This window comes from Cnephaeus nilssonii (genome assembly GCF_951640355.1).
Source record: "Cnephaeus nilssonii genome assembly, chromosome: 7".
Lineage (NCBI taxonomy): Eukaryota > Metazoa > Chordata > Mammalia > Chiroptera > Vespertilionidae > Cnephaeus > Cnephaeus nilssonii.
The window spans coordinates 60,305,597-60,326,685 of record NC_137078.1 but is presented as its reverse complement, the minus strand read 5'-3'; the positions used below and the strand labels follow the sequence as shown (position 1 = coordinate 60,326,685).

The following is a 21,089-nucleotide window of genomic DNA, read 5'->3' as shown; positions in this document are numbered from 1 at the left end:
TATCTTCTACTCCACTATATCCTCAATTATTTCTCTCCCATTTAAGAAAACATGTACTTATTTTTTTCTGTTTTTAATGCACACTGAATAAGTATCATTAGAATTATGACAGATTATAAATCTAAATCTGTCTGTGAAAACATTTTTTAATTCAAGGGGAAAGTACTATTTATGGTTCTATAATCTTAATGTCAAATGAGACTATGTAGTATTACAATTAAAGGTTTTTTTTGCCTTCTCTATTATACCTTCCTAAATTCCCTCCTAAAAGTGCATATACATAAACATGCACACCTGACATTTTAAAGACTTTGCTGTAGCTTTAAGTAATATTTTCTTATTCCTAATAAATCTTTAAGTCAGATGGAGGTCCATGCCTTGCCACATTTGTTTTCTAGTTGGTGAAAATGTAGAATCTTTTCCCTTTAGGTGGTATATGGTACTTATTAAAAACTGAAATGCTTAACTTGCCTCTTTCAAATGGACTCTCATTTAGCAAAGGCGTTAAAGCCTTTTAAAAAGTGCCAAGGCAGGCAGTGTCTGAAAAGGGGAACGGATGAATGGAAGTCAATGCCAGGCGTTCTGGTAGGTGGAACTAAAGAGCTTTTTCAATGGTGTGAAACCTTTAGGCAACATTTATTTCTTCCATTGGATGAATTTAATTGAATAGTTAACATTTTATGGCAGGCATGTGCATTTTTGCTTTGCAACTTTAATATACGACATTATGAATGACATCATAGCATTTTATTTTTCCCTTTGGTGGTTCAAGTCTGCCTCCCAAGATGAAACCAGAGATATAATTAAGGGCAGAAAATATAGGCAAGAAGGAGTTAAAAGAGGCCAGGCTGACTGCAAATTAAATTCAGGGCAAGTTATAGGATTTCTCTACAGGCCTTTACTGTGCTTTATCATTGGATTAGGACATATTCCCAGTACATTCATTTAAGGTACAAGTGTATGAGGTTAGAAAAATAAGTGAGGCCTCTTTGGGAATTGGCTTAACTGTGTTAGCATACAACACCATTTTGTAATGGTCAGGAGTTTGGGGGTGTTTTTTTTTTCCCCCTGGATTTTCTAATTAACAGGTTGTACCATAATTAGTTTTATAATTGAATAAATTGAATATTCAAAAGAGTACAGATGCATACATGCCTTGATACTTATATGATTGTAAGCCCGCAGATTATTCTATAATGGCTTATATGGGCATTATCCTGATTATGGCAATGGTTGCATAGGTATAAATTCATATAAATTCACACTATAAATTGTACACTTTAAATATGTATTGTTTATTTTACAACAGTTAGGCCTCAATAAAAAATTTTAATCAGATCTATTGTATTGAATAGACCCTCAGCTATAGCTGCTCTCTTCTATAAAGTATATTCACATACAGGTGAACACTCAAGACAGGTTGGCATGAAAAAAGCAAATTTAAGTAGAAGGAGAATTTATAAGGTCAAATAAACTATTTCCTGGCATCTAGCCAAACTATTGTAACCAGTATGGATGAGTGGTCTACACTTTTCATTAAAGATGGCCAGGATAGGATCTAGTCCACAATAGCACATCATATATTTAGTTAAGAAAGATAGCTCTTGTCCAGCCCGCATGGCTCAATGGTTGAGCGTAGACCTATGAACCATGAGGTCACTGTTCGATTTTTGGTCCGGGCACCTGCCCAGGTTTCAGGCTTGATCCCCAGTTGTGGGTGTGCAGGAGATGGCTGATCAATGATTCTCATCATTGATGTTTCTATCTCTCTTCCTCTCCCTTCCTCTATGAAATCAATAAAATTATTTTTTTTAAATAAAGAAAGCTTGCTCTCAGTTTGGTCAAGTAACATGTTTCCTTTCTAAACAGCTATAGATCCCTAGCTGGTTTGGCTCAGTGGATAGAGTGTCGGCCTGCGGACCGAAGGGTCCCAGGTTCGATTCCAGTTGAGGGCACATGCCTGGGTTGTGAGCTCGATCCCCAGTAGGGGGCGTGCAAGAGGCAGCCAATCAATGATTCCCTCTCATCATTGATGTTTCTATCTCTACCTCTCCCTTCCTCTCTGAAATCAATAAAAATAGATTTTTTAAAAAAAAACAGCTGTAGACCACACTTTTGAATTTGTACTGATTGCTGTTGCTGTGTGCAGATGCACGGTAATGCATGATCAGGTTGGGCTGCAGGTTGCCGGGAGAAGACAGGCAGCTTTGGTGTGCTATATTTTGAGACGATGAAGCAAGGCGACTCTATGTTGGTGCTTTTTCCCAACAATGGTCTTTCTGTTCATGAGGGTCCTCTGCATTGTGCGTGCTGGCCTATCATGGCTTTCATACTATCCTCATGTTAAACGTAGGATATGCCAGATTTTGCTTACAAAGATATAGTCAAATAATATTTTTGCATGGCAAGATTTATGATTCTGTGATTAGCATGGACCATCTTCTTTCTGGTTGTCATTTTAGGGTCATTTCTTCTTTTTACTTTACCTCTTCTTCTACTATTCTCTGCTATTTGTGCAGGTGAGAGCAGAAAGAGTAGAGAGCTAATGCCTGGTTTTCCCTGTGGAATAAAATAATGAGGATTATTCTTCCCTTCTAAAGCCATGGTTCACCCACCTTCCCACCTGCCCATCCTACCCATGGGATGTGATACATTCATTGACAACTGGGGCTTCTGACGGCCCTTCCTCTCAAATAAAGAGCCCTGCTATTACCACCCCTATCCCTCTACAAGCAATGCTCTGAATAATGCAGATAGTGCTTCTGTAAGGCACTTAAGGTAATACATCACTCCACCATATTCTAGCCACATAGCAATGTTTCTCTTATGAGTAGTGTGCCTTTAGTGGTGTCTCTTGATAAGCAGAGGAGGAAATGAAAACTGAACTTGGAGCAGACCACTTTGATTTGAGCAGACATCTCAAAGCTGGAATTTAGTGTAAATTGCTTTTGTAGTAGTAGAGTTTAATGACAATGCTTTTAATTAAGAGTTTAATTGCTAGGGCCCTTCAAAGGGTATTTTAGAGGGCTTAAAGAATTCTTCGATCCACGGAGGTAATTTTTTTTTAACTGAGTAGCAGAAGTGGTCTTGTGTGCCATCTATTGGAGCACACGGGAATGACCAGCTCGGCACACATCTTCTAGAGACACTGCTTTCCCCTTTGTTCTTTGGGTTTGTTTCAACGATGAGAATGCATTCATGGGCCTAGAGTAACAGGGAAGGCTGGTGCTGAGAGGAAACAGCTCTGACTGCCTTACCTCAGTTCCTTGTAAAATGTCAGCTTCTAACGTATCGAGCTTATCCAGCCCTGTGCTGAATGCATTGCAGGATTTGTTCCATTTAATCCTCACAACATTGAGCAAATATTAGTATCATTATTATCTCCAATTCATAGATGACACTGGTGAAGCTTAGCTTGAGTACTTTACATAAGGTTCCACATAATAAGTTGGAATCAGCACTCAAACTGAAGTCCAGCTATATCCAAAACCCATGCTCAGCCACTATCATTCCGGGTATAGTTCATCTGAGTACCAGATATACCAGTAACTTGAAACTTGGGCTTTTAAACATTCTCTTGGCTGACAGAATCAGCTTTAAGAAACAGCTCAAAACTCACCTTCTCTGAGAGGGGCTCATTCCTCCTTTCTCCCTTTTTTGTCACCATTCTTTATGACAAGAGTCCTTAGTCAGTTGGAATGTTAGAATTGGAAAAAGCCTCAGACCAGCCCCTCACTGTACAAATGAAGGAATAGAGGTCCACAGGTAGACGTGACCTGCCCAGGATACACAGGGATGGACCAGATTACAGCCATCACCAACTGGTGGTCCGCGGACCACTGGTGGTCCGTGAGGTCCGAAAGGTTGGCGACCGCTGGTTTAAGGAAACCTTTGGAGCAATGGTCACCAACTGATGGTCCGCGGACCACTGACGGTCCGTGAGGTCCGAAAGGTTGGCGACCTCTGCACCAGAACACGGGTGGAACCAACATCGTGAGGTAACTCTTCCATTTTGCCATCCTCCTGGCCATGTATGGCCTGGGCCCATCCTTCCCTGTGTTTCGCTCTTCCTAGCTGTGATCTTGAGGGAGTGGCCATGACTCCCTTCCTTTGAATCCTGAGCTATTCTGCTTCTCCATTCCTCCCTTGTGTCAAATTCACTAACCAACATCAGGCCTTGGCTTTCTCTGTGGCAAGGGGCTCCAGTAACCCATTTTAAGAGTACATTTTGAGGCAGCATTGGTATATAAACTAAAAGATAGTCCAGAAAGATAGTCCGTTTCAAATTTTGGCTCCTCCACCTGCTCACTCTGCAACCTTGGTCAAATCACTTAACCTCTCCATGCCTCAGTTTCCTCATCTGTAATATGGTAATAATGTCTATTTCAGAAAGTTAGTATAAGGATTAAAAAGAGTAAATATTCATGAAGGGCTAGTATACAAGTATTACATAAGTATTTCTTAAGTAAAAAATAAGTTAGCTGTGATATCCATTTAGCAGACAAGGAAACAGAGGTTCCATGACTTTTGCCAGAAGTAGGCTTACTCAGCACTATTTTCAGGACAGGTTGCTGTCTCCCGTGTGCTCACTCAGATCCAGATTCAAATGAATGGACTTCAGCAGGTCTTAGACGCTGTTGAAAATACTGGTCCCTCGTTTCCTCCTGCCTGTTCTGAAGTACATGTGATTCAGCAGTTAAAAGTGAGGAAGTCAAATTCAGTAAGGAAACTGAGTCTAAAAGTGCTGACCGCTCTGGCTGGTGTGGCTCAGTTGGTTAAGTATCGGTCCATACATTGAAAGGCACTGAAAGATCACTGGGTTTGATTCCCAGTCGGGGCACATACCCCCCTTTCCTCTCTCTCTCTCTAAAAAAAAAAAAAAATCAATAAAAGCATATGTTTTTTTAAAAAATGCTGACCAAACACTAATATTTATTTTCCCTTTGACCTTAGTTAAATGAGCCAGTTCATTCTCATTCTCTCTCTCTCTCTCTCTCTCTCTCTCTCTCTCTCTCTCTCTCTCTCTCTCAATTCCATGGTAAAGTTCACAGCTATGCAAAATTGCATGATCATGTATACTAACCCACCCTCCATGCTTATTTGGGGTAGGGGAGTATAAGGGTCACCTCCTTTATATTTGAAGCAGCTACGACTGCTACTGGTCAGTACCTGTGTGCTTTGAGAATGGATAGAAATTTCTAGAGGTTTTTCACTGAATCAAGGTGCTCCAGCAGACAGAGCAGGGTGAGAGGCCTCTGCTGTCACAGCTCATCTTGGATGCCGTCGTTCCAGGTTAATGGGGTTGACCTAAGGAACGCCAGCCACGAAGAAGCCATCACAGCCCTGAGGCACACCCCCCAGAAGGTGCGACTGGTGGTGTATAGAGATGAGACGCACTACAGAGACGAGGAGAACTTGGAGTTTTTCCCTGTAGATCTGCAGAAGAAGGCTGGCAGAGGACTGGGCCTGAGCATCGTTGGGAAACGGTAAAAAAAAAAATGCTATCCAGGTCAGGATTGATTGGCCTCTTTCCTTCAGAGTTCTAGGGACGAATGCCTATATATACTGAAAGATAGCCCTAGTCAGTTTGGCTTAGTGGATAGAGCGTCGGCCTGTGGACTCAAGGGTCCCAGGTTCAATTCCAATCAAGGGTATATGTACAGACTTGATCCCCAGTAGAGGGTATGCAGGAGGCAGGCAATCAATGATTCGCTCTCAGTATTGATGTTTCTATGTCTCTCTTCCTCTCCCTTCTTCTCTGAAATCAATAAAAATAAAAAATAAAAACACTGAAAGATAAAACCTAGTATAAACTGATAATATGATTTCTAAAATTAACATATTTATGAATACTTGAAAAACATAGGTCCTATTTCTGAGCAAGATCTTACTGCCAAAAAATGTCATAGCAAGAGAAAATTCTAACCTCAATCAACCAGATTGTCAGGCTTACGCCCTTATCAAGTATGAACAATTAGCATGTTTCTTTCAATTTATAGTCACTTAGATCTCAAGCTTGCAGGGGTTAATTAAAACAATGATACCCAAGAAGCAGCTAATATCAAGAGAGAAATTTATGCAATCTCGAGTTAAGAAAATTACTCTGCCATGTTAAATTCATACTATGTTACTAAAACTAGTTGAGGGGTTACTAAAACTAGCTGAGCAGACATATTGAGGGACACAAATTCTTCATGACAATAGTTTTCTGTTAAGAAAGATGTCCCCAATAGCTTGCACCAAAAGTATAGTATATATAATGTCACATGCCCTCATAGACTTTTGATGACTCGCCTAGTGCTTTTTTCCAACAGGCCAAGCTACTATTAAAATAAAAATATTAATTACTATTTTGGGGAACTGATTTTGTGCCAGGTACTGTGCTGTAATAATCTCATTTTTACTTCAGAACCATAAGACTATCGCTCTAAACATGCATTACAAAAAAAAAAAGCTGAGATTTGCATATCTAAACAAAATCAATGCACTTGTGGGTGCAGAACAACTAGAATCCATGTTGAAGTTTGCTTTCTTGTTGTGACATGTACATGGACTTGGGAAATTCCACTAAGAGTAATGGTTTTTACGTTATTGTCTCATAGTAAATTGATGAAATAATCGTCATACAACTCCAGTATTTGAGATTGAATTTTTAAAGGAACACTTACATTCCTCAGCACAAAAAGTTCCATTGTAAAGGTTCAGATATATAAGCTCTCAAAATTCATTATTCTTTGACGAGCAATTCCACAACTAGGAATTTATCCTAAATATATGCTTGTAGTTATGTTATTTGTTGCACCTTGTTTGCAATAGCTAAAGAATGGTAATGACCTATGTATACATCCATAGTTTACTGATAAGTGAAATTAAGGAACATTCATAGAATAATATGCAGCCATAAAATCCAATGAGGAAACACAAAGTGCCAATAAAGATCAATTGCCAGGGTGTATTAAGTAAAAAAAAGCAAATTTAAAGAAAAGAAAACTGGAGGTAAAAAAGAATGTATGTGCATGTATATCCATTCACACACACATGTACTACACCCACATGCACTTGCTTATGTGTACACAGAAGGTCTCCGGGAGATACCCAAAAAATGGTAGCATTGGTTCCCTATAAGAAGGGAACTTGGGGACTAGGGAATAGAGGTGAGAGGGAAACTTTTTAATGTCAGCCCTTTTTAACTTCTTGAATTTTGAGACATCTATTTATTCATCAAATAAATATAAATAAAACCTTGAAATATATTGTCTAGAAAGGGGTGTATGAGAGTCTAGAAATAGATCGGATGCTAATAATTGAACTGATCTCTCTAAGGAAATAACATTTTAAGAATACTTAACTCCACTTTTTAAAGTTAATTTCCACTTCATTTCACTAAAATTATCCTCTTGCAGAAATTATGCTCTTGGGCCAATGAAAGTGAACATTACAATAGGCAGCATAAATAGACATAATCTATTTAAAGGGTGAGCACTCTGAGGTTTATCACTGGATAAGATGGCTTTTAGGGCCCTTCTTCCAAGCTTTAGGACTTAGTGAATCAATATAGAATGTTAGTAATCTCAAATTTAATAAAGGAATATTCAGTTGTGCAAATACCCACTGCTTTATGGTATTCACAGAAATGGAAATGGAGTGTTTATTTCTGACATCGTGAAAGGTGGAGCCGCAGACCTTGATGGGAGATTGATTCAGGGAGATCAGATCTTATCTGTGAATGGGGAAGACATGAGAAATGCCTCACAGGAGACAGTGGCCACCGTCCTCAAGGTGAGTCCCTGGGCTGCTTCCTGCCTAGCTCACAACTGAAGTCCAGTGGAAGCTGGACTAATCTAGTGTGGTTATCAAATGGGTTGAAAGTTATGCTGACTCTCCTTTTTACTAGATATCTAAACTCTGATTACTTTAACCAACCAGGAATAGCTTTAAAAGAAAACTAATGAGAAAGGAAAGAAAGAGGAAAGAAAGGAAGGAAGGGAGGGAGGGAGGGAGGGAGGGAGGGAGGAAGGAAGGAAGGAAGGAAGGAAGGAAGGAAGGAAGGAAGGAAGGAAGGAAGGAAGGAAGGAAGGAAGGGAAGGAAGGGCAAGCAAGGTATTATATTGACTAGCAGAATTGAAGAGAACCCTATGTTGGTATTGTTAAGCTATATTTTCATAATTGTGAGAATTCCAAGTATCCACAATTGTCCTCTAAATGCATTTGATAGATGGGCTCTCCTGGAGTGAGAAAATTCCTCCTCCTCCCTCTAGGGCTATGTCAGGGAGCATATTTACTGTGAATTCATCAAACCCAGCTTTCCTCCCTTGAGGAATGTTAAAGATTATCTAGACCAATCTTCTCCATTTCACAAGTGAAGTTTGAAAAGTAGAACAGGCCCTAACTGGTTTGGCTCAGTGGATAGAACGTCAGCCTGCGGACTCAAGGGTCCCAGGTTCGATTCTGGTCAAGGGCATGTACCTTGGTTGCGGGCACATCCCCAGTAGGGGATGTACAGGAGGCAGCTGATCAATGTTTCTCTCTCATCGATGTTTCTAACTCTCTATCCTTCTCCCTTCCTCTCTGTAAAAATTAATAAAATATATTTTTTTTAAAAAAAAAAGAAAAGAAAAGTAGAACGGCATGGCCAAGGTCACAATGCTGCGCTTCAGTGGTTTTGCTACCACCCACGCTGTCTCTCCCTTCACTTCCAAGTATCTCTGCCACATAGACCCTCCTCCTTTAGAAGAAACTGGTTAATAAGAAATCTTATAAATTTCCATTCAACTATAACCAGGTGCATGTTATTCTGTTTTACAAATAGCCATGGAAGCTTTTGCAAAGACAAATGAATTTTGTTTATTTTTAAATCCTGGTTTCCTGATATAGTCCACTGTCCATTATCACTCAAGAGGATTTGTATTTGTGGATTACTTCCACCTTTGTTTTCTCTGTCTTCCTTTTCACCCCTTTTTCTTAGTTATTTCATTGCTCACAGACCCTTTTATTACCAGAGAAGAGAGGTGAATTGAAATATAACCCTTTTAACACATTTAAAGAAGTCATGAAATCCTGAGAGGAATACCATTGAGTTGATAAACTTACGTTATTTGGTGTGATTTTTTTGATTACTGAATTTCCTTTTTTCCTCTTGCCTTCATCACCCATTTACAGTTGTTGGCTGCAGAGTTGAGTGAAGGTTCTGTATGATAATTTAGGACGTAAATGCTACTGTTCTTCACTTCTGTCCTTTTCTTGTGTTCCCTAGTGTGCGCAGGGGCTGGTGCAGCTGGAGATTGGGAGACTCCGAGCTGGTTCCTGGGCCGCCTCGAGGAAGACATCACAGAACAGCCAGGTGGTTGATGGCTTCCCGTCAGACTGGCGCACTCACCTGCCCCCTTTGAGAGAAGGTTTCCCATTTTGTAGTGGGGAAGTACTGTGTCATATGCAGTATTACAATATGTAATACACAGCATAGTCACAATACCAAGTTCAGTGCATTTTTATGTGCTTGAAGTGAAAAATGAAAGGTGGGATGGAAATTCATTAATCCCTAGATTTTTCTTCCTATTATTGCATGCAAATGTTTTCTTAGGACTACTTTTCTCCCCCACTATTAGTTCTGTGTTGCCTATGCATGCATGTAACACAGCTGTGTTTATTTAAAAGAAAAAAAAAAAGAAGCAACATCTGGTGGCAATTTGACCCTCATTAGCACAACATTGTTCTATTCATTCAATTAAATATTGCTATAAAGTTAACTTGTGAATAGCCACTCACACATGCTGAGGGCAGTTAATGGCATATTCCTAAGAGAGTGAAATGTGAGGGTTTCTCCTGTGGGAAGGAGGCCTTAATGGGTGACATTTTGTGGGTTAGCAAACATCTTACGTTTATTGGCAAGACTGATGTAAGGGCCACTTTTTTTAAAAAAACGAAGTATATTTCACTGTGGTTGTTTTTTTCATTGTAATGGCTGAAAAAAATTAAGATGGCAGACTATTTTTTAGTCCCTTTGGTATATAATAAAACCATAGAAACTTACATGTTACCCCCAAGTCCCCTTGTGGATTATAGGCGGGCCTTTGTTTTGAGGTTAAAAGCATGACTTTTGGTCCCCTCCCTGGTTGCTTTAGACTTAAAGCCTGTCCAGGACCTTTGTTCAGAAGACTTGGATTTTGTGATTAGCACACAGGTGCTTCCGGAATGCTGTTAGCTGTCTCCTTTGCCTCACTGGTGTTAGAAAGTGAGCGAAGAAAAATACTATTGTTCAGATAGTATCACAGACTAGCTGGCTTGTCTGAAAGAATCCTCAAACCAGTCAAACCCAATAACATCATGTTAAGTTTAGGACTTTTTTCTTTATTTCTGGCCTAGATATTGGGCAGCCAATGTCACGTGTCCTAAAAGACATAGCGCTGCAGTGGGATTCCAGGAGTGAATGGCTGGTGATGGTTCTGGCCTGACTTGTATCAACAGTGGGAACTTGAGGTGCAAAAAATAGTTGTCTCAGCTCTTCCTTAATGAAAGATTCATTTGTTGAGTGATTTCATTAAAGCCTCATTATACAAGGGGTTAGAATGCAGAATGAACAATACCGGAGATGAAATGTTTCTTTCTGGGGCGTACATGAGAGCTACAAAGAGGGTCCCTCGGGTCTCACTCCGAAAGGAGTTTCTTAGGCTGGAAAGAGGGAGAAGGCATCCCAGATAGAGGGAGTAGCATATGCAAAGGCACAAAGGGTACAAGGAATTCCAGAGTTTTAAGAAAAGTTTGGACTCACAGGTGAGGTGGTAGGTAGAACTGGTTTTCTGTCCGTGAGGAATGTGTATGAGTGTCTTAGTGATTGATAAGGTTCACACTCAGGTTAAATACAGAACAAGCAAATTTAGAAGCTCTATCATTATATGGCAACCACCGTTACCATTTATCTGCTATATAAATGTGAGCTGTCATATTTTGGAAACCTGGAACAACGTATCAAGTACTTCTATCTAACCTTCTTGCACAGAGTTTTTTAAAAAAATGTGTTTTCCACCCTGGACATGTGGCTCAGTTGATTGGAACATCATCCCATATACCTGCAAAGGACTGCAGTTTCAATTCCCAGTCAGAGCACATACCTAGGTTGCAGGTTCAATCCTTGCTTGGGGTGCATATGGGAGGCAACCGATTGATGTTTCTCTCTCCCTCCCTCTCTCTAAAAATCAGTAAAAACATATCCTCAGGTGAGGGTTAAAAAATAAGATGAAATAAAATAAACTATCTTTTCCTCAGATACCCGAGGAAACACTGCCAGGAAAAGTCCATATTTATAAAGACCTTAGGAAGCACATTTTTTAGGCAAAAGTTATATGTTGTACTTACTCAATTCTAAGTATTATCTATTACCATTGATTTAAATCATATCTTTTCAGGAAAATATAAAAATACTCCTTTATATATACTAGTATTCATTGTGAAGTGTGCTAATGTCTATAATTTATTTTGAAATGAACTTTTTAAAAAAAGACAAATTGAGTGATGAATAGGTGAATGGATATGGGAAAAGGAAAATATATCAAAACTAGAGGCCTGGTGCATGAAAATTCATGCACTCGAGGGTCCCTCAGCCCAGCCTGCACCCGCTCGCAGTCCGGGACTCCTCGGGGGATGTCCACCTGCCGGCTTAGGCCCACTCCCTGGGGGATCAGACCTAAGCTGGCAGTCAGACATCCCTCTGGCAGCTCAGGAACCCTCGGGGATGTCCGACTAGGGGAACGGGCCTAAGCCGTTAGTCGGACATCCTTAGTGCTGCTGCAGAAGCAGGAGAGGCTCCCGCCACCGCCGCTGTGCTGGCCAGCCTTGAGCCAGCTTTTGGCTGAGCAGTGCTCCCCCTGTGGAAGCACACTGACCACCAGGGAGCAGCCAGATCATTCTGCCATTAGGGTCAATTTGCATATTACCCTTTTTTTTAAAATATATTTTATTGATTTTTTACAGAGAGGAAGGAAGAGGAATAGAGAGTTAGTAACATCAATGAGAGAGAAACATCAATCAGCTGCCTCTTGCACACCCTCTACTGGGGATGTGCCCACAACCAAGGTACTTGCCCTTGGCCGGAATTGAACTGGGGACCCTTCAGTCCGCAGGCCCACGCTCTATCCACTGAGCCGAACCAGTTAGGGCAACATATTACCCTTTTATTATATAGGATATTAATTGTGGAATCTAGGTTTATGTATGGATGTCTACTTTTAACTTTTCTTAGATTTGAAGTTTTTCATATTTAAAGAGTGTTAAAACATTAAATAACTTACATCATAGAACTAAGAAGTGGTTTAAATTATAATTCATCAGGTGATTTAAAATTTTGAGGCCATTGGGCACAACCTTGATAATTTGAGGGCAAAATTATTTACTTGTTATTGGTGGCATTGGGTTCTTCATTAAAAAGGTCCGTCACTGTGTATATAATTTTCATTGAATAGCCACTAGCCATACATGACTATACATTGTAGAACTCAAATATTTAGTTAGGTGGCTATGAGGGCAGTAGTGGAGATATAGCAGATTGAGCCAAATTATCCCTGACTCTAGGAAAATCTTTGAGAAAAACAAATTTAACATATTACTTAAAACAACAAATTCCTAGGATATTTGCTGCTTTCTCCTGCAGTTGAGAATTCCATTTGGTCAAATTTCTATTATTCAAGGTTTTATTATGCTTGTTTTAGCAAAATAGATCGTGTCCTTTGGGTGATAAGGGAATCAATGTTGACTCCAGCCCCAACTAACACATAGTGCCATTAACTGATCATATATAAATACTGCGTCACAGCTTAGGAAAATGTTTTTTATTTTATGTTGAGGAAGAAAAGCTTAAATTGCATTTTCTTCCTCGATGATTGAAACCATATATAAAAGCACATCTAATGGAGAAAATGTTAGATGGGGTTGTACTAAGGTGGTAAAAGAGCGAGTATGGGTAATTTTTGTTTTCTTTTTTAGTCTCTAGAATTTTCAATTGCATGATTATGGTTACTTCAGTAATTGAAACACTAATTAATAAGGTTGAAGTGTTGAGGCCAAGAGCGTGTTCCAGCACAGCTGACCTCCGGGTTTCCTTCGCAGGGGAGTCAGCACAGCACACACAGCAGCTTCCACCCAGCCCTGGCTCCTGTCATCTCCAGCCTGCAAAGCCTGGTCGGCACAAAGAAGGCTTCCGATCCTTCCCCCAGAAATTCAGGTATTCCGTGGACACGCCTCCAGCAAAACATTCTGTTACCCAATTTTTTAAAAAATATTAAATTTAAAAAAAATTTTTTTTCACCTTTAACTAAAATATTTTTAACTCTTTGTACTTGTCCACATAAGCCTCAAGCTTTTGGAAAGTTCTATTCTAAAAGAAGTAAAGCCTTAGAGACTAATTTCTGGACTATGCCTTGAACTTTACACCAACCATATGAAAAGTGGGAAAGCAGAAACCTAAAGTGTTTCCTAAAGTAAAATCACTTACAAAGAGAAAAAAAATTGTAAAGCTTTTATTTTAATGTTTTTTTATTGATTTTAGAGAGAGAAAAAGAGATGGAAACATCGATGATGAGAAACATTGGTTGGTTGCCTCCTGCATGCCCCTTACTGGGGATCAAGCCCACAACCAGGGCATGTGCCCTAACCAGGAATCGAACCAAAGACCTCTTGGTTCATGGGTGGACGCTCAACCACTGAGCCACTCCAGCCGGGCTACAAAAGAGAATTTTTTAAAAAATTATTAGTCACTCAAGAAAGGTCAGAGGTACATATGCCATTGAGGTGGGACAGGGCAAGGGTCTTCTTAATTCTTACCTTGGATAGATGGTTCCTTTAAGTCAGAAAAACATACAGTAAAACACAAATGGCTCATCTTCCAAGCCATTTAATCACTATATTTCAGGCAGCTACTGCTACAGTCCATCAGCTTCTGTCAGACCAAATGATTATGGCCACATAATAGAAGACAGCCCCTGGTCAATTTCTGCCGGTTTGGATTTTGAGAAAGGGTATAATGCCTGCTTGTTTCAGTATTCTCTCTTGAAAGGCCTACAAAATGACACATTTTCAGGAGATAATTTTATATCCTACATATATTATCTCTTAATGGTAAAAGTTAATTGTGCCCTATCTGGTCTGACTCAGGGGCCCGTGTTCAATTCCGATGAAGGGCATGTACCTTGGTTGCAGGCTCCTCCCCAACCCCAGGCCCTGGTTGGGGCTTGTGCAGGAGGCAACCAACCGATGTGTTTCTCTCACATTGATGTTTCTCTCTGTCTTTCCCTCTCTCTTCCACTCTCCCTAAAAATCAATGGGAAAATATCATCAGGTGAGGATTAACAAAAAAATTAAATTAAAAATAAAGTTTTTTAAAAAAGTTAATTTTGTTGCTTCTTTATTGATAGGCACAGATATGGGACCAAGGACCGTTGAGATAATCAGGGTAAGTCTATAATTTTGCTGTTTTCCTGGTTTGTGTTGGATTTGCATAAAATGTAATTTCCCCCTTAATACAATTGGTTGGATTATTAGTGTGCTTCTTTAAGTTACTGAATAAATATGTGGTCCGTATAACATAAACAGACTTAGAAAAATATGGTAAAACACATATCTGACAACTGAATTTTTTGATACATCACATCCACTACATTTTGTGCATGTACTTAAAAATTTTGCAAAACAAAAAATGGCATCATTTTTGGTAGCTTTTTTTAACTTTAAACCAAGACCTTTTAGCCATGCAATAACTTTTTTTTGTTTTTTTGTTTTTTTTACAGCATTTGCAGTGATTTTCAACCAGTTTGTCTCAAGACTTTTTAAAACATGCAATACCGAACTATTTAAGTCAAGGCACTGATTTCTTTTCCCTTAGGTTGTCAAAGAAAAAAAAAAAATGACAACAGCCAACATAATGGTCATCCAGTATAATTAAATCAAAATTATACTTGCCCTGGCCCATGTGGCTCAGTTGGTTGGGCTCCATCCTGTGCACAAAACGGTTGCCAGTTCAATTCCCCGTCAGGGCACATGCCTGGGTTGCAGGCTCAGCCCCTAAAATGGGGTGTGCAGGAGGCAGCCAAAAGAAATTTTGCTCCCACATCGATGTTTCTCTCTCTCTCTCCATTCCTCTCTAAAAATCAATAAAAAATATTTTTTTTAAAATGTATACCTATTTTAATAAAAAATAAAAGAAAAAGAAAAAGAATTTACACCTATGTTTTTTCAGATCGCAAAATATATTTTGGTTTGCCACAGAATTTTAGTAATTAGTTTATATGTGCCATGAGATGAAAAAGGTTGAAAATTGCTGGCATATAGCATGATTTTATTGGTTACATAATATTCCATCATGAATATGCTATAGCTTCCTCTTTAAAACAATTGGCATATTCCTCAACTTTTGTTATCTTTTATAGCAAAATATCTTTGTATTTTCTTTTTGCCCATATCATGGGTAATTTGCTCAGGAATAACTACTAGAAATGAAATTGTTGAGTCCAAAGCCACAATTGCTATTAAAGGCTTTTCTACATATTGCTAAATTGCCCTCCTGAGAAGATTGCATAAGATGCATTTCAGTTCATACATTTATCAGATCCTGGATTTCAAACTCCTGCATGATATCCAGAATATTGGAAAGTGGACTTCTATTTTGATCACTTTGACTATTAAATTTGGGATTCAAAAAGTAGTAAAAAAAAAAAAGTATGACCTTGTTGTAATCATCATAACTGTAGTAAAGTGATATCCATCATAGCTTAGTTCTCTGGAGTCAATCATAGCTGTGTTTGAAGGCAGTCTGCTATGTATTACCTCTGTTATCTTTGGCAAGTGATTTAACTTCAGTTTTCTCATTTGTAGAATGGGTGATAACACTGTTTACTAGGTAAACATTGTTGTGTGGATTAAATGAAGTAATGCATAAGTAGTACTTAGTACATCATCTAATGTCCAGGAAGTGGCATCCATTATTATTGGCTACATCTTTGACTACATCTGCCTTATTTGTTCCCAGTATCTTTCCACCAGAGTGGCAACTCATATGTTCCTGTGATGGGGGAGTCAAATGTACCAACATGTGCATAATTATGGATAAATTAAGGAAACACCATGATGGATTTGAACAAAACCAAATTATTGCATAAATTTCTCCTTATGCCAAGATTTATAAAATGTCATTTTATGTCTTCTTAGTCATTTCAGCTATTTGTTTTTACAAGCTTTTATTAAAAGGCCTGCTCCTACCAGTTGTATTCTCCCACACATGGTCCAAGGAGAAACTTCATAAAGAAAGTCATCATGCCGTTTTGCACGCAGGGCTTTACTACTGATGCATTCAGAAAATATCAGCTAGGCACAAATACTCCAGAAAACAAGATATGGGCTGCCTGTTACTGGAGAGGCCAGCATTGCTATTTTTCTGTCTTATAGGTGTGACATGGCAGCACTAGTAATATCTATAATAATAAAAGCATAATATGCTAATTAGACTGGACAGCCGAATGACCTTCCGGACAAAGCTGTGGCAGATGGGGGGGGGGGGGGGGGAGGGGTTGGCCAAGGAAAGGTGATCAGGCAGGCAGGCAAGTGGTTAGGGGCGATCAGGCAGGCAGGCAGGCGAGCTGTTAGGAGCCAGTGGTCCCAGATTGCGAGAGAGGGCAGGCTGGACTGAGGGGATCCCTCCCCGCTCCCATGCATGAATTTCATGCACCGGGCCTCTAGTTAATAATAAAGAATAATTCCTCACACTTATGTGACATGAGGTTGTAAGGTTCTTTATATGGTTTTTGTTGTCATTTTGTTCTTTTCCCTTTTTCCAAATTTACTGAGGTCAAATCAAAGCACCCTAAGTTGTGTATGTTTTCAGATGATCAATGAAAACTATAGAAGCTTTGCGACCGTACAGATCCCTTTACCACAACCTTTCTGCCATAGTTTCATATGCTTACTTTTACATAATCTGAGAACCCCACCAAATAATGTGATAATTTTTGCTTTCAACTTTTCTACATATTTTAATGATCTCAAGAAAAAATATTGCCCTGGCCAGGTAGCTCAGTTCGTTATAAGGTCGTTTGGATACGCCAAGGTTACAGATTCAATCTCTGGTCAGGGCACATAACCAATGAATGCATAAATAACTAGAACAACAAATCAGTGTTTCTCTCTCTCCCTCTCCCTTCCTCTCCCTCAAAAATCAATTTAAAAAAACTTTAAAAAAAATAACTAAATAAAACCAAAATTGAAAAAGAAAAAAAAAAGCCCTGGCCGGGTGGCTCAGTTAGAGTGCCATCCTAATACACCAAGGTTTTGGGTTCCATCCCCGGTCAGGGCACATATATGAGCCAACCAATCCTAAATAATAAGAGAGTAATATGTAAATTACCATCACTCTGCTACGCCCACGATTGGGCCAGCGGGAGGTGCAGGGGGCAGGACACGGGGTGGCCAGGGTGGCCGATTGGGCCGGCGGGACGCTGAGCCATGGTTGTGCTACGGCACAGAAGGGGCCTCTGGGGCAGCGAGCCCACATCCTGCTGCGGACCATCAAAAGCGGGGAGCGAAAGCAGGGGAGCTGGCTGTCTGTCTGCTCCAGCACCAGGCCTTTCGAAAGCCTCCGGCGTGGCCGCTTTCGAAAGGCCTGGTGCACCAGCGGACAGACAGCCAGCTCCCCCGCGATCGAAAGCGGGGAGCTGTGTGTCCGCTCCAGCACCAGCGGACCCCCTGCCATCAAAAGCCAGGAGCAGGCTGCTAGCAGTGTCCGCAGAGCGTGCTAGGCCTCGCGGGGCAGAGGATATGGCCTGGATGGCAGGTTAGGCCTAGGGGACCCTACACGTGCATGATTTAATCATGCACTGGGCCTCTAGTGAACACATAAATAAGTAGAACAACAGGTGGATGTTTCTCTCTCTGTCCCCCCTCCCTTCCTCTCTCTCTCTCAAATCAATCAATAATTTTTTTAAAAAACTAGAGGCCTGGTGCACAAAATTCGTGCATGGTGGGGGGTGTCCCTCAGCCCAGCCTGCACCCTCTCCAATCTGCGACCCCTCGAGGGATGTCCGACTGCCCATTTAAGCCCGATCCTACTGTAGGATCGGGTCTAAACGGGCAGTCGGACATCCCTCTCACAATCCAGGACTGCTGGCTCCCAACTGCTCACCTACCTGCCTTCCTGATTGCCCCTAACCACTTCTGCCTGCCAGCCTGATCACCCCCTAACCACTCCCCTGCCAGCCTGATTGCCCCTAACTGCCCTCCTCTGCAGGCCTGGTCACCCCTAACTGCTCTCCCCTGCAGGCCTGGTCACCCCTAACTGCCCTCCCTTGCAGGCCTGGTCACCCCCAACTGCCCTCCCCTGCAAGCCTGGGTCCCCCCCAACTGCCCTTCCCTACAGGCCCAGTCGCCCCCAACTTCCCTCCTCTGCCAGCCTGGTCCCTCCCAACTGCCCTCCCCTGCTGGCCATCTTGTGGTGGCCATCTTGTGTCCACATGGTGGCAGCCATCTTTGGCCACATGGGGGCAGCCATCTTGTGTGTTGGAGTAACAGTCAGTTTGCATATTACTCTTTTATTAGATAGGATAGAGGCCTGGTGCATGGGTGGGGGCCAGCTGGTTTGCCCTGAAGGGTGTCCCGGATCAGAGTGGGGGTTCCCTTGGGGTGTGGGGCAGCCTGAGCGAGAAGCCTATGGTGGTTTGCAGGCCAGCCACACACCCCGGCGACCCAAGTGGAGGCCCTGGTATCTGGGATTTATTTATTTTCTATAATTGAAACTTTGTAGCCTTGAGCGGAGGCCAGGGCCAGCCAGGAAGCTTGGCTTCCTCCATCGCCGGGGAAACCCAAGCCTCCTGCTCGCTCCATGGCCGCAACCATCTTGGTTGGGTTAATTTGCATACTCGCTCTGATTGGCTTGTGGGTGTGGCTTGTGGGCATAGCAGAGGTATGGTCAATTTGCATGTTTCTCTTTTATTAGTGTAGATTGGTCACATTTTCCTGTTTTTTGGCATGTCGAGTAATTTAGGATTTTACCCTGGACCCCATGGATGTTATGCTGTGTGGACAGGATACAGTCACCCAGTTAGGTTGAGACTACAAGTTCCATCTCCCCTTTTGTGAGTGGTGGTTCGGTTCTATAGTTTGGCTCTATTTCACACCTGAGCCTGAGAATCCACGGGTTCACTCAGAGTTAGAGGATCCCTCCTCTGTCTCCCTTATCTCAAGTTTTCTTCTTTTATTCTCCTGCCACCAGGGGCCCCTTTTCCTGGTTCCTCTGACCAGAAAGATGGAAGTTTCTCTCCAAACATTAGCCGTTTGTACCATTTTTACAGCTCCTTACCTGGGTCTCGCCCTCAGTACAGCACCACCAGGAAAACATTTGGGACCAGGGACCTTCATCCCTGCTGTCATTTCTCCAAGTTTTGGTTTTTCACCACATTTTGAGTTTCTTTACTTTTCAGAAGCCCCGGTAGTTGTGTTTTGTTATTTTGACATGTTCTCCATTTTAATCAGCAGGAAAGAGGTGCTATCATGTGTATGCCACCATGCTGAATCTGGAACTTGTCATTTTTTCCTTTAGTGATTTTTAAAACACTAACCCTATGATAGAAATATGGGGAAAACCTGAACTGAAGCCAGAATCTCTTCAGCGGGGTCCGAGTAAACCATATTGCCTCACCTAATATCTTAGGGAGCATTTCCTGTCACATTTAATTCTCTCTCCGAACTCTGTTGTCATTATAGTGAGTGTCCTCTAACATCCTTTGTTTTAACGCAGTTGTGCGGCTCTTTTAGAGCCAAGTATGTTTGTTCACACCCCCAAGAGCATGATATGTGTGGCAGTTTAATTATAAACACCATATGAGAACATACTTGCCAAGTTGCATCAAAATTGGCCACTAAACTGAGCGGTAGCATAGGTTTTGTTTTTTCACAACTACTACTGCCTTTTTTAAAAAAAAAAATAAACTATTTATTTTAATCCTCATCTGAGGATATTTTTTCGATTGATCTTGAGAGAGCTAGAGAGATTGAATCCACAACCAAGATATGTGCCCTTGACCAGGAATTGAACCCGAGACCCTTCAGTTCAAGGGCCGATGCTCCAACCACTGGGCAAACTAGCCAAGGCTACTACTGCCTTTTAAAAATATATATATGTGTTTTTTGATTTTTAGATAGAGAAGGAGAGAGAGAAATATCCATCGGCTGCTTCCTGCACATTCCTTACTAGAGATCGAGCCCAAAACCCAGGCATATTCCCTGGCCGGAAATCAAACTGGGGACCTGTTGGTCCATGGGACAACGCTCGATCACTGAGCCACACCGGCCAGGCTACTATTGCCTTTTTTTAATTAAAATTTTTATTTGTTGATTTTAGAGAGAGAAGGGGGGAGAGAGAGAGCTAGAGAAGCATCCATTTGTTGTTTCACTAATTTATGCATTCATTGGTTGATTCTTGAATGTGCCCTGACCCGGGATCGAACCTGAACCAGCAACTTGGAGTATCTGGACAACACTCTAACCAACTGATCTACCCAGCTAGGGCCCTTACTGTTGCCTTTTATTGAGCCTTTTTTTTTTTTTTTGTAGGCTAGGACTGCACTATATCGTCTCATTTAATCCTCAAACCAACACTGTGAAGTAGGTGGTATTCTTTATGCCTAGAAATGGAAGCTCTAGGAGGTTAAGGAACTTACTGAAGACTCCCCAGCTACAGTGCTAGAGCTGAAACCCGGGTCTTTCTGACTCCAAAGGCCCTGCACTTAAGCCCTGTGCTACCCTGACCTCCTGCAGCACTGAGTGTTTTGTTCAGCGGCTTTCATGGGACAATCAGGCTGCGGCTCTTTATTAAATATGTGTTGTGTTTTGCTTCTTTTCTAGGAGCTCAGTGATGCCCTTGGAATCAGTATTGCTGGAGGAAAAGGAAGTCCCTTGGGAGATATCCCAATATTTATTGCCATGATTCAGGCCAGCGGTGTAGCTGCACGCACACAGAAGCTTAAAGTAAACAAGGGGGGAATGGTGAAGTGCTAACAGCATGGGGGGTGGGAGAGGAAGTGGCAGCCATGGGCACTTTGTTTAAAGTTGGAATTCCA

General features: G+C 41.2%; 1 protein-coding gene across 3 annotated transcripts in view; it reads left to right on the top strand.

Annotated features, from left to right (window-relative positions):
• Positions 1-21,089, top strand: part of PATJ (PATJ crumbs cell polarity complex component) — a 313,058-nt gene that overhangs the window by 261,694 nt on the left and 30,275 nt on the right. For all 3 annotated transcript variants that reach the window (XM_079776628.1, XM_079776629.1, XM_079776630.1), the window contains exons 36-41: positions 5,293-5,486; positions 7,632-7,779; positions 9,254-9,340; positions 13,099-13,213; positions 14,403-14,440; positions 20,875-20,997. In XM_079776628.1, the coding sequence (XP_079632754.1) occupies positions 5,293-5,486; positions 7,632-7,779; positions 9,254-9,340; positions 13,099-13,213; positions 14,403-14,440; positions 20,875-20,997 (705 nt within the window). The remainder of the gene's footprint in view (positions 1-5,292; positions 5,487-7,631; positions 7,780-9,253; positions 9,341-13,098; positions 13,214-14,402; positions 14,441-20,874; positions 20,998-21,089) is intronic.